This window comes from Rattus norvegicus, chromosome 7 (genome assembly GCF_036323735.1).
Source record: "Rattus norvegicus strain BN/NHsdMcwi chromosome 7, GRCr8, whole genome shotgun sequence".
NCBI lineage: Eukaryota > Metazoa > Chordata > Mammalia > Rodentia > Muridae > Rattus > Rattus norvegicus.
Genome location: NC_086025.1, coordinates 30,290,697 through 30,304,291, shown reverse-complemented (window position 1 = coordinate 30,304,291; position 13,595 = coordinate 30,290,697). Strand labels below are relative to the sequence as shown.

The 13,595-nt window shown below is 43.4% G+C and overlaps 2 protein-coding genes across 13 annotated transcripts in view; one reads left to right on the top strand and one right to left on the bottom strand.

Moving 5' to 3' along the window:
- Positions 1 to 4,859, top strand: part of Metap2 (methionyl aminopeptidase 2) — a 28,045-nt gene extending 23,186 nt beyond the window's left edge. For 2 of the 3 annotated variants that reach the window (XM_039079853.2, XM_039079854.2), the window contains 4 exons: positions 258 to 354; positions 2,590 to 2,693; positions 3,168 to 3,283; positions 3,832 to 4,517. In XM_039079853.2, coding sequence (XP_038935781.1) covers positions 258 to 354; positions 2,590 to 2,693; positions 3,168 to 3,283; positions 3,832 to 4,084 — 570 coding nt within the window. In that variant the 3' untranslated portion in view covers positions 4,085 to 4,517. Of the gene's footprint in view, positions 1 to 257; positions 355 to 2,589; positions 2,694 to 3,167; positions 3,284 to 3,831 lie in introns of all 3 variants that reach the window. The other variant, NM_022539.2, reaches the window with a different exon arrangement.
- Usp44 (ubiquitin specific peptidase 44) overlaps positions 3,107 to 13,595 on the bottom strand; it is a 50,044-nt gene continuing 39,555 nt past the window's right edge. For 6 of the 10 annotated variants that reach the window (XM_039079054.2, XM_039079061.2, XM_039079063.2 and 3 more), the window contains 2 exons: positions 8,496 to 8,701; positions 7,329 to 7,589 (listed from right to left, as the gene is read on the bottom strand). In XM_039079054.2, coding sequence (XP_038934982.1) covers positions 7,387 to 7,589; positions 8,496 to 8,701 — 409 coding nt within the window. In that variant the 3' untranslated portion in view covers positions 7,329 to 7,386. Of the gene's footprint in view, positions 7,027 to 7,056; positions 7,590 to 8,495; positions 8,702 to 13,595 lie in introns of those variants that run through there. The other 4 variants (NR_172074.2, NM_001394071.2, XM_063263444.1 and 1 more) reach the window with 3 other exon arrangements.

Genomic DNA, 13,595 nt, shown 5'->3' with positions numbered 1-13,595 from the left:
CAGTAGGAGTAGACTGTTACCTGCTGAGCCGTCTTTCCAACCGTCACCACCCACTATAGTTTATTGTTTCCTTACATTTAATAAACCACACCTGTAACTTCTTACAGGGAAAGAAAATTTGGGTCTAATCTTGTGTTTAACATCCATTTCATGATATTTTATATATGTAGTATATGCAGACTAGCTTTTCTGATTGTCCTTTACTGGAAAGCATTAAGTGCACACTTTAAATGTATTGGTTTTTATATTGGTTTTAGTGTGCGGGGATTGACGTCCGTCTCTGTGATGTCGGCGAGGCCATTCAAGAAGTTATGGAGTCCTATGAAGTGGAAATAGATGGGAAGACCTACCAAGGTAAGTCCTTGACACAGGTCTTTGGGTCAGCTGCAGAGTGTGGAGGGGCACCGCAGGAGCTCTCTGGGACCCCATGGCATCTGAACTTGACCTCAGCGCTCTGGGACACTGAGGATGAGAGGGGCCAGAGTCTCACTGGTGATTCTCCTACTTGTTTCTTCTGAACCAAGTTCCGAATTTGGAGGCCATTTAACTCCTAGTCTGCCCTTTAGTCTCTTTCAGCTGCGCTGTTTGAGGTTTTTTCCTGGGGTCACTTGGTGCTTTCTGGTGCTTTTGCTGTCCTTGTAGTCCTCAACCCCAGTCTGTCTGACCATCTGCTAGCCACATTCCTCCTTCCCCCTAATGCTGTTCTAAACGTCCTAAAGTTGGGGGAGACTGAGGAGTAGACTGAAGAAGACAGTGCTTGCACAACAAAATGGAGAAAGTAACCAAGTCGTATTAAGGCCAAGTGAATAAGAGTTAAAAAGAACCTTTCCTGTCACAGAGACTTAATGTTTCCCCAGCGCTGAGGAAGACCAGTTGATGCTGCCTCTGCCTCCTGAGTATTTGCCCCTGGCCTGGTGCCTGTGGTACTGAGATCGAACTTGGCTAAGTCTTAGAGTAATGCTGTATAAATTTTAATACACATTTAGCTGATAAGTAGTTTTATTAAAAAATCTAATATTTTTCTCTTGTTATCCCACTAAACTTGTCATGATTTCATTGTTAATTTTTTAGCTTTTTAAAATCTTGATATGTAATTTTGCTCTTGAAAGGTGGCTTCTTACTAATATTCTATAGTATCAAATTCTACAGAGCTAGATTTTCTAAGCCTTTTAATATTGTGGAACATAATTAACATTGAAATACACAAAGTATAAAATTTAACTTTTCAGTTGAAGTTGGGTAACATCATCTCTTGAGAGAGCTTTCCAGCCCGGGGCTTAATTTTTGCTCCTTACTCGCACCTGTCAAAACAGCAGGAGCCACTGTTCTACCTCCTCACTTCACTGCACTGGGGCCACCTTCCAAACAGGACGTTTAGAGAGCATGCCATACCAGTCCCCTCTACCCGCTCCTGTTGCAGCAGCAGTCTCTAGTGAGCCAGAGTCACGAGTGCTAAAGTGTTGGCATTTGCTTCTCTTAAAGATTTATTGGTTTTATGTATGTAAATATACTGTAGCTATCTTCAGAGGGCATCAGATCTCATTATAGATGGTTGCAAGCCACCATGTGGTTGCTGGGATTTGAACTCAGGACCTCTGGAAGAGCAGTCAGTGCTCTCAACCACTGAGCCATCTCTCCAGCCCCCAATCACATACTCTTTTTTTTGGTTCTTTTTTTCGGAGCTGGGAACTGAACCCAGGACCTTGTGCTTCCTAGGCAAGCGCTCTACCACTGAGCTAAATCCCCAACCCCCCAATCACATACTCTTAAGTAGCAGTTGTGCATCAGGTTTGCACCAGTGCACACATGGAAACATGTAAGATGTCTGTCTCTGAAGTCTTAAACATTCATTATTGCTCATTCCACTTTTTAAACTATGTCTTGCTTTGTTTCAATTTTTGAGTAATGTTCTATTGTGTGACTTACTCATTGGTTGCAGAAAATTGAGTTTAGAGTCTGTTTTTGTAGCATTTGAAATAGTAAAATCTACATCTAAGGTTTGTTTGACGGTGCCCTCACCCTTCACATTATCTTTAGGTTTAGAGCCATAGTTTTTGTCCTTAAGGTTGTTCTTATTTCCATATGGTATCTATCACTTACTATTTTTCCTTCCATTCCTCCCTTAATGTTCTCTTTGGTAATTTGAAAATGACACGTGTGAGACGGTAGGTGTGTGCAAATGAACACAGGTGTGTGTGGAGGCCGGCAGGCATTGAATCCTCTGGGGCTGGTTGTGAGCCACCTGGTGTGGGTGCTGGGCTTAAAACAGTTGCCTCCTCTCCAGCCTTCTTTCACACTTAAACTACTTTTCCTTCCCGCCTCCCCTTCATTTCTTTCTAGAATAGGGACTCACTGTGTAGCCCTGGGTAGCCTAGAACTCAATAGGGGTAGACTAGGCTAGCTTTGATTTAGCTAGATTTGATTTTTGAGATTCACCTGCCTCTGCCTCCCAAGTACTGGGATTTAAAAATGTGTGCCACCACTCTTAGTGTCTTCTTTTGGATAAACACTCAGTCTGTACCAAAGGGTAAAATTTAAATGCTTATCCTTGAGAGATCCTTAACAATAATTACTTCTTTATTATGACAGTGAAACCCATACGTAACTTAAATGGACATTCAATTGGGCCATATAGAATTCATGCTGGAAAAACAGTGCCCATTGTGAAAGGAGGGGAAGCTACAAGGATGGAGGTATGTGAGTAACCCCTTGCTAACAAGGGCATTGTTCGTGCTAGAAGGTGTCACTGTCACTGTCCGCCCTCCACCCCAGTCCATCTCTTAGACTTCTGTGAAAAGCCATGACACTTTGTTCTAAACTAACTCTCATCTAAATGAATACTGAACAAAATAAGCTTATAATTCATATTCGGTTTGCTGTGCTTATGAAAATGGGGTCAGTGTGGTATTTACTGAGCATAGGGATTTATTAAGAATGTCCTCAGTGCTGGTGTCTTAGGAAACATTGGGGTATAGATGAACTAGGATCCACCTATATAAAGTCTGTATTTGATTAGGGCTATCTGATGGTCAGAGGTGCTGAGGAGACAGGAAGTATGTTTAATGTTACTGCTGCTTTATTTCATGGGAAATTGATTAGTTCTCATGTGTGTGTTTTCGTTCTTTTTTTTTTTTTTTTTTTTTTTTTTTTTTTTTTTTTTTTTTTAGGAAGGAGAGGTGTATGCCATTGAGACCTTTGGTAGCACAGGGAAGGGCGTGGTTCATGACGATATGGAATGTTCACACTACATGAAAAATTTTGATGTGGGACACGTGCCAATAAGGTGAGGACTTAACTCATGAGCATCTTCTTCCAGCCTGTCTGTCAGGCGGCGCGTCTGTGATGTCACGAGTCTGCCGTCTGAGCAGTGATTTAGTCGGTGTCTGTAGCACAGCAGACAGATGGCCCCGGTATCTTTACCCTGGCTTAAATGGTGGAGAGAGGAGTCCAAACCCAGTCTCTGATGATGATGCCCTTACTTCCTGGCAGTCCTAGGTTTGGGATCATAATGCTTTTCTTGTTGGTAGTGACCTATCCCAGTTGACTTTGTGTTTTTCACTCTTTACAGAGGTTGACTATAGGTAGGATTCATGCTTTCACAGGTTGTCGTCCCCTGTGAACTTGTTCTCTGTCTAGGAACTTAGCACACATAAGGTGATCTTCATGCTCCACAGCCATGTCTTCCAGCCATTGCATACCCCTTACTGTTAGTGAAAGAACAATACATGCTTCAAGCTCAGACTCCAGGTGCAGATACAGCATGGATTTTTTATAATGGGTAGATTGGTTAGTTAACTCTTTCGCCAACTGTCTTCACTTTTCTCCTTTTAGGCTTCCAAGAACAAAACACTTGTTGAATGTCATCAATGAAAACTTTGGTACCCTTGCCTTCTGCCGAAGGTGGCTGGATCGCTTGGGAGAAAGTAAATACTTAATGGCTCTGAAGAACCTGTGTGACTTGGGCATTGTAGATCCATATCCACCACTCTGTGACATTAAAGGATCATACACAGCACAGTTTGAACATACCATACTGCTGCGCCCAACCTGTAAAGAAGTTGTCAGCAGAGGAGATGACTATTAAAACTTAGTCCAAAGCCAACTCAACGTCTTTATTTTCTAAGCTTTGTTGGAACACATTATACCACAAGTAATTTGCAACATGTCTGTTTTAACAGTGGACCTGTGTAATGCCGTTATCCATGTTTAAAGGAGTTTGATCAAAGCCAAACTGTCTACATGTAATTAACCAAGGAAAAGGCTTTCAAGACTTTACTGTTAACTGTTTCTCCCGTCTAGGAAATGCTGTACTGCTCACTAGTTAGGAATTACTTAAACGTTTTGTTTTGAAGACCTAAGAGATGCTTTTTGGATATTTATATTGCCATATTCTTACTTGGATGCTTTGAATGACTACATACATCCAGTTCTGCACCTATGCCCTCTGGTATTGCTTTTTAACCTTCCTGGAATCCATTTTCTAAAAAATAAAGACATTTTCAGATCTGAGAGCCACATTTTAATGTCTACGATTGTAATTCTAAACAGAAAGCTGCTTGAGTGTGGATGGTGTTATCTGACTGTGCATACAGCAGATACCGCAGATTCTCTTCAGGCATGGTGGCTACAAGGTCTTCATGTGTATGAAGCAGGCAGGAATGAGTGCAGTTGAGGAATGTGTTTTGTAGAAGCATATTTAAAATGTCTCCCCCACCTCTCATAGGAAGATGTACTGATTTAAGCATCGTGGGAGGAAACATTGTGCCAACTGGAAAACCTTGATGTAGTAAATATCCCTTAACCCATATATGTATTCCACATTAGAAAACCAAATCAACATTAAAGCCACAAGCAAAATATTGAATCTTGTCCTAATTAGAAAAGTCATCTTGGGATTGGGTTTTATCCTTCGTGAGCCAAGTACTCAACATTCACAGCCATGGCCTCCAACAAGTTAGAGATCCCAGCATCCGATTACTTGAGGAAATGAGGTTTGCTTTGTTAATTTGAATGTAAAGACACATATTTAACTTGTTTTGACTGGGCCCAATAATTTAGCTGCTTAAAATCTTTGTGGTTTGCTAAAAATGTTCCATCATTTCTCCTTGCCCGGGTAAAGCCTTAATTTGTGTATGCCTTAGCACAATGGTGCTGTATTGCCTCTGGGATGCTATATAATTCTTATTTTGCTTGACATTGTTTCTGAAGAGGAGGCAGACTTAACAGACCTGGATTGTGTGCTGCGTGAATAGTTTTAAGTAAAGGTTACTTTGGGCGGTATGAGTGGTCTTTATGGCGCTGGTAGTCACACTGCTGCCTTTGAGTATGACATCGGTTTTCAACACACATTCATGAGGCTCTCCAGCTGGCTCCTGGGGCTCTGGATTCATGTTCCTTGATATCTAAGCCCAGGATGTTAAAAACTGACCCCTAACCAAAGAGCTTTAGAGTTTTCTAAGACCTTTTTAGCAGTCTCCTCTTTGTAAGGTCCAAACTTATCTCAGCACTGTTGGGAGCATTTATAAAGGAAAGCCAAAACCAACACACAGGGGAATGTATTGTTTGCTTACTAGCTATGTATCCCCTAAAATCATTGTTACATTTCGTGATGTATCTCTTCCTGGAACCAAGTCTTCCTGTGATGTTTAACAATAGAGCCTTTAGTAAATTATTTTACAATCCACACTGTTGGTTTTGGTTAGAACAACTTAAGAATATAGATGTCCATGGTACAACTGAGGTATTTAATAAGAAAACAGGTTTCTTTTCATCATTTGGGTTTTGTTTTCTTCAATGCAGTTTTAGATTCACAACAAAAATCATGTAAGTACAACAGTCTGCTGTGTGCTGGTTTCACGCTTTTCTCTCTTTTAAACAGCAGTAAAAATAAGGTGCTACAATGTATCGATTCAAAAAACCATTCGTGAAATCAAAGGTTCGACTCGGTACCTTTCACATAAATCTTTAATGAGGTACATTTAACGGTTGATGTAACAGTGTGCATCCTGTTAGCACACTGTTAAGGCATTTTCAGACCCAGTATTCTCCGTATGCTCCAGCACGCTGACGCCTTTTTTGTTGCAGTTTTGTTACAAGCTGCCCCAGGTGCCACTCCTTTCAGAAGTCTGTGCTAAAGACAGCTAACTCTGCCTGGCTTAGAAGTAAGCTGTCACTTTATTTAGCAAGAGGAGACAAAAGGTCTCCCAGGGGCTGACAGGGAATTTGGGATCAGTAGGCTGGTGGAGCCCCCTTTCTGAGCAGGTTAGGGGGGTGGTGGCGGGGGTGGCTTTGCACTGCAGCAGCCGGGTTCCCATAAAACCTGGGAAGCTTTCTTTAGTACAAAGCAGAAGAAATCTCTCAGTTTAGGTCACTTGCAGAGTTTTTAAAGAGGGGCCAGGGCCCTGAGAAGTTCCCAGTGGTCACATAATCTTTGCTAGAGTCAGGCTCAAGTTACTTAAAGAAAAATGAGATCTTAGATGTAATACCCCAGGTACCATGCTTGACCCAGTGTCTTCTCTGCCTTATACATCTGTCTCTATGCATTTTGTCCTACTATATTCCTTTCAACTAAAAAAAAAAAAACTCAAGGACTTAAGTGATCTAAAATAATTAAACATAAAAATTCACTCTCAAGATAAACTACATTTGTATATCATAATATACTGGTTTGCTAAGTTCAAAATTTTGTGACTGCTTTATTGGAACTATTTTTTCATTGCCCATAGTTTCAAAGTTCATTGAAGTATTGTAAATCTGCCATTTTCAGTTTAAATTTGTGCTCAATAAAGGACAGTTATGGAAGCAATACATTTTGTAGTGAAAGGTCAGGATCTGCATTAGATCTGTTCTGATCCCTGTGGGAGGATGCAGCCTCGGGAACAACCAGAACTACTGTAGTATTTCACTTCCAATCTATTCTCCAAGGCGCAGAACGGGAGTCGTTAGACCAATGGCATTCTTTTCTTAGTAAGACAATTTGTGAAGAGCATCTCCTTCCCATGTAGTTAGAATCTGTATAGAAAACAGCTACAAAAGATAAATAAGTAACAATAGATATAAAAGGATGCCACCTGAATTTCTTTAGTAGATTGCACAAATTCATGATTTGAGGCAATTAAGACATCAAAATATAAGAGGTAATAATATTGAGGTAAACACTAAAAGTATAAAACTCAAATATTTGAAAAAAGTTTTAGTTGGCCTATAGTTGATATACATATATTTATAGTTTGTCTCTGTAAAAAAAGAAAAACTTTGTAGTTAAATACACAATGTGTAAACAGCAGGCACTGATCATAATTACAGAATAAAAACAATGAAGCCCAGCATCGTAGGTCAGCCCATTTAAAAAGTATATATACAAATAACGAGAGCCCACGGTCTGGATCAGCTGAGGACTTCATTAGAAGAGGTGTCCGTTTCTTCACTGGGGTGCTGCTGGCTGTTGGACAGGAGCTCAGGAGGCAAGAGTCTCGAATGTCCGTTCTCAGTCACTCGCTGGGTATAGAATAAGATATAAGCCTGGGCCCTGAGCACTTCTTCCATAGTGCACATGCTTAGCTTGGAGTCGTTGCAGTGTACCCAGAACCCTAGAGACAAGCAGAGAGCAGTGGTGGTAAAGGAGTTTCAGACGTGTCCACTACAAAAGCCTGTTTGACTGGGAGTGGACGGTTTCCTGCAGGAAAGCAAGGGCAAGTCATTTCTTTGCAGTGGCCAAGTGTCCATACTTGTTTTACGGAGTAGCCTATCCTTCTTAGTAGTCTGGAGTTACAGATCTGATGCGTGTACTTGACACCCTTCTTTCCCAGTGGACACACTAAGTTATTGCTTCTGCTACTCACTATATCAAGCACAGTGTACAGTCCTAGCAGCTTTAACAGAGTCTTTTTCAGAATAGCAAGGCTTTGGCTGAGGAAAGCAGAAAGGCAGCTGTAGAGGGGACATGGAGAACACAAGTGAGGGTGACTTCGTATGTTAAATCTGAACAAGTATATGTCATCTCTGGGTCATTAAATACCCTGTTCTTTAACAAACCAGGGAGCCACAAGTATGACTTTAAGAGAAACTAGCCAGTGCTGAGCCTGCTGGCATATTTGGGAGGCAGAGGCTGGGGTACGTCTTGAGTTCAAGGCCAGCCTGATCTATACATCAAGTACCAAGTCTATAGAGAAACTCATGTCTTTAAACCCAGCCCTCAGGAGGGGCGCAGGCAGAGGCAGAGGCAGAGGCAGGAACATCTTGAAGTCCAGCCTGAATTCTAGAATAGCCAGTTACATAAACGGGGTTCTATTTCAAAAGAAAAAAATACCCAAACCTGTAAAATATTTTCTTTAACCCCAACCCACCAAAACTCCAGCAGCACTGACTGCCTTTGTCTAAAAAGAAGGCGGGTGAGTGATCAGGTGACTTAGTAGGCAACTTAGAAACTGCTAAAAAAAACTTAAACAGAAGCTTGCAAGTCTAACCCAAGATAAAATCGGCTTTCTTGGCTCTACCTCCTTCAGAATTGTAGCAGTAGGCAGTGTAGTGTCCTGAGCCAAATCCTTTTCCATGGTGGATTACGACAGCAGATAAATTATAGATAAAGCACTCTGGTCTGAGAGCGTTCAGGGTCTCACTGCAGCAATAGGGCTCCATGTTTAAGGTTTCCTCAAAGACAACATGAACACCAATCTTCTCTCGGTTATTACGTCCTGACCATCTAGGAACAAAAGCAAGAGACAATTCAGAATCCTCAAGAAAGCTTGCCACTATTAGGTCTACACAGTTTTAACAGATTCCCAAGAGTGTCATCTAAAAACGCATGTATAACACGTGTTCTCAGCGCTGAGCTGGCTATGGAGGAGGGATGTGTGTTTCTTCTGCAACAGGGCCCAGTGAAGTCTGCCTCCTGAGTTTAACAATACATGCATGTAGTGTTGAGAATGTTAGACCTGGTAGGCAAGCATTTCACCACTGTGCTGTAGTCGAAGCCCTTTTGGTTGCTACATGGTTTTGTAGCAACGGGTCCCGTGTAGTCAGGGGTGACCTTGAACTGCTGAATGTCCTGCCTCTACCCCAGTGAGGTATCACAGGCTTGTGCAACTACACAGGAGGCTTCCAGCAGGCTTCAACTGTCTTCTGTAATGCAGAATTGAAACCTAGAAAATGAATGCTAACCTTGTGAGTTCTACTCTGTCTTGCTATGGCATGAAAGGGACATCAAGTGGGAGGTATAGTCTATCTCTCTCTCTCTCTCCCTCTCTCTCTCATTCTCTCTCTCTCTCTGAAGGGTAGGTCTGAGGAAAGAAAAACATGGGTTCCTTTTAATATCTAAGAACAATTCACAACTACACTAAGTAGGGAATGTCTAAGTGACAAGAATTAAATAAGGCTCCGTAATGTCACTTTCTTCCTCGGTGTGATCCCTCCCTGGATCTCAGCACAGCAAGGAGCATTTTATCACTGATAAACTGTGTAGCTACAGAAAGGAAAGCCAGTGTCGAAGAGCTCTTGTGAGCCTCATCTTGCTGGGGTACTACAGAGATAAAATGCAGCAACGCAAGTCCTAAGCGTGAAGTTGAGACAGAACGACATACTGAGAGCAATGTACTCGGCTTTAAAGAGAACACAGTGCGAAACAGTGCAGAGGTCAAGGTGAGCCATGCAGATCATGCCGCTTGCCGGGCCAGAGAGCTCCACTCCAGCGTGAGTACCAGCCAGTGGTCTTGCCTTTCTCATGCCTTCCTTGGACTCTCTCAAGTGCCGAGGAGCCTTCTGTGTGCTCTCGAGCAGCCAGAAACTGCTGAGGATGCTCAGACGTCAGCCCAAGGAAAGGGAGAACCTGAGGTCCCAGAATGTCCACATAATGAAGCTGCCACAGAATTGCCCTAGAGGCCCTTGCCTGAGGGCTTCTGGGTAGCGTGAAACAAAGGAGCGGGCATGCCTGGGAAAGGTCTATGTGCTGACTACCTTATTTCTATCTGATACAAGCTCAAGTCACCCGAGAGCAGTGAACCTTGAGTGAGAAAAAGCCTCCATGGGTTCTAGCTGGAAGGCAGTTTCTTAATTATCGACTGATGGGGCAGCTGACTGTGGGCGGTGTCACCCCTGGACAGGTGGACCTGGGGTCTGTAAGGAGCAGGCAGAGCAAGCTGAGGAGCAGGCCAGTAAGCAGCACTCCACGGCCTCTGCACCAGCTCCTGCCTCAGTTTCTGCCCTGTGTGAGTTCCTGTCCGGACTTTTTCTTCAGTCACCAACAGTGTTGTGAAGCATAAGCCCTTTGCTCCCTAAGCTGCTCTTGGTCATGGTATTTCATTCATCGCAGCAACAGTGACCCTAAAGAAAGGCGGTGGCAGTCGCTGCTGCTGTTTGGTTGGTTTTCTCCTTCCCAGTGCCTCCTCTATCCCGACTGGTCATCAGTATCCTACGATGCCCTTTGTAGTAATGGATAAAATATCATGTGAGCTCCACCAGCCAACTGAGGGGATGTAAGGAAGAGCTCAAGGGAACACCCAGCTGATAACTAAATTCTCTGTACTGGTGTACTTTTTCTTTTTGATGCCTCTTTTCACACTGCTATGACGTTTTTCTCTATAGACATGGTGACTTGGTAGTTTATTCCAGGGCATCGTAAGTAACTTAGTGTTTGCACTGCCTGTGTAGAAAGGGATTTTAAGAGGGACAAGATGGCTCAGTATAGGTGGAAGCACCTACTGCCAAATCTGAAGGCTTACGTCCTGTCCCCGCAAAGAACAACCTCACGCAAATTGTCCTTGGACCTTGGTGTGCACACTAAAGCATATGTTTCCCTCCGACTGCCAAAAAATGTTTAAAAAAATTCAGACAGTAATTTAAAATTATCTTGTAAATTGGCTCATTTTCATTGCCTCTTAATAGGAGTATGGTAACTGGCATTGTTAGTGTCCTTTTTGGGACTTTACCAACTAATACATTTGCTGAGTCCCACTGCTTTCTAATACAGAAGGTATGGTGGTACATGCCTTTAATCCCAGCGCTGAGGCAGAGGCAGTGGTAATCTCTAAGTCTGAGGCTAGCCTCGTCTTAAAAAGAAAAGTTTTTATTTCACGTGCATTAGTGTTTTGCCTGCATGTAGATGTCTGTGTGAGCTGTCGGATCCCTGGGACTGGAATTCCAGCAGTTGTGAGCTGCCATGTGGGTGCTGGGAATTGAACCTGTGTCTTTTGGAAGAACAGCCAGTGCTATTAACTGCTGAGCCATCTCTCCAGCCCAATACGTAGCCTCACTCTCCACCTCCCTTATTACTGTTAATCACTCCACCATGTTTTCACTCCTCATCAACTAGGTACTTAATGAATTAATTGGTCTTAGTCTTCCCTCCATACCTTCGTTCATGCTGCCCTTTGGTTTAACGGTCCTCCCAGATATACTTCCCTTTATTTGCTGTGGGCATGCTCTATGAAACACATTCTGGGCCTTGAGATCAGAGGATTAAGAAGGGCAATTGCATGAAGCACAATACTGGGTCTTGAGATGTGTGTGGCATTTAAAACCAGGAATCAGGAGTGAGCCGCCAAGAGCAGCCAGGGGTGTCTGGGAGGGAAGACAGGTGCCCAGAGGGAGCTGAAGCAGCAGAGGATGTGGAACAGGATGGGCGACTGAGGCTGCAGATAGTCGGCACCCTGACAGATGAAGGGCTGATGCAAGGACCACCCCAAAAGGCGGGCATCCAGTTACACGTGCACGCCAATATTACTCTGCCTGAGAAGCACAGAAAACTGCAGGGATCTGCCTTGCTCCGAAAGAAAGGGCAGCCAGCCATGGAAGTGAGGCTCCACAGAGCTAACTAGGACTAGGGAGCCACAGTCTAAATAGATATGGAGGACCTCGAGGATGAGAGAGCTAAAGCCCCTCTTTACCAGAAGCTTTTCACCTGTAGCCAAAACTTGGAAAGGAGCCCTTTCACTGCCCCATTAATGGCCTACTGACCTCCCCTGACGGAATGTACTGGAGGGAAGAGAAAATCGAGAAGAATGGAGAGGCTCTTGCAATGCACCCTTTGTCACACTGGTCATTGCTAAGGTTCTGTTCTGCTTGGTAGGAGAGAAGTAAGCAAATTAAGCTACTTCACTGCAGATGGTTTGCTGGGTGTTGGGGTGGCGGCCTGTGCTATATTGTTAGGATCTATGCTTTAGATAGGATTCATAAAGGCCCAGGGCCCCAAGCACCCTAAGGCAGGCTCTTGCTCACCGCCTTCCTCAAATCCGACAGCACTTACACATAGTTCTTTACCTGACTGCTCCTGCTGTGCACACCTGGAATCTTGAGGAAGGAACCTAGTGTCCCTTACAAGGCATTCATAGGTCTGCTGACAGCATCTTTAGCGGCTACAAGTCAGTCAGTCAACAGCCAAGGATGACAGTGTCTATGGGGAAGGGGTGGACGATTTTACTTCTGCAATGGCTTACTTGAACTAAAGAAATGTATTCTTCTTGGCATGGTAGTCTGTACCTTTAACCTTGGCAGAGACAGGAGGATCTTAGCCCGCTCTACATAAGCGTTCAGGATGGCCAGGGGTGCACAGAAAGACCCAGTTTCAATACATAAGGAAATAGGAAAACTGCTTTAGGAGCTGCCAAGCAAGATGGCTTCAGTGGGTAACGGATGGCTGCCACCAGTCCTGACAGACTTCAGTCTCATGAGACACATGGTAGGAGAGAACCAACCCTAAGAAGCTGTCCTCCAACTACCACATGTGCGTTGTGGCATTCTTATTTGTGAATACACAGGCACGTACACGTAAGTGGACAATTTTGGGGGCTCGAGAGATGGCTCAGTGGTTAAGAACGCTAGCTACTCTTCCAGAGGTCCTGAGTTCAAATCCCAGCAACCACATGGTGGCTCACAACCATCTGTAATGAGAGCTGGTGCTCTCTTCTGGTGTGTCTGATAAAAATTAATAAAAAATTTTTAAAAAACCCAATTTTTAAAAAATGCTTTGATTGCACTCTTGGGATGTTTGTTGTTGAGTCTTGGTCTCTTTGGGTAGCCCTAGCTATCTTGGAACTCACTATGTAAAGGAGGCTTGTCTTGAACTCAGCGATCCACCTATGTCTGCCTCCTGAGTGCTGGGATCAAAGGTGTGTACCACTACATTTGGCTTTTTTATGGTTTTAAGTTACATTTTATTTTGTGTGTCTTATTCTGGGAGATGTTCATGCTATCGTGTCAGTCAAGGTCAGAGGGCAACTTGTGGGGCTGGGTTCTCTGAGCCATGAGTAGAATCCAGTGGACTGAACTTGGTGTCAGGTGCTTTAACCCTCCTCACTAGCCCCCAAACTGCTGTATCTTTGATCAATATACTCTAAGCACAAAGCAACTGGGTAAAATGCACACATTACAAAGTTACATCTTTAAAAAGGTATACCAGAATATTAAACAATAAATATAATTAAATTCACATGAAGCAGGTCACAGTCACTGCTGGGATATGTGATATGTTGCTGGAATCTTGGTACTCAGGAAGCTGAGGCAGGAGGATTCTCAATTTGATGCCATGCTAGGGTACAAGTTCTAGGCTAGCCTGGCCCTGGCTATGAAAAACAGTTATCAAAACAACTCACTTACTGAGTATA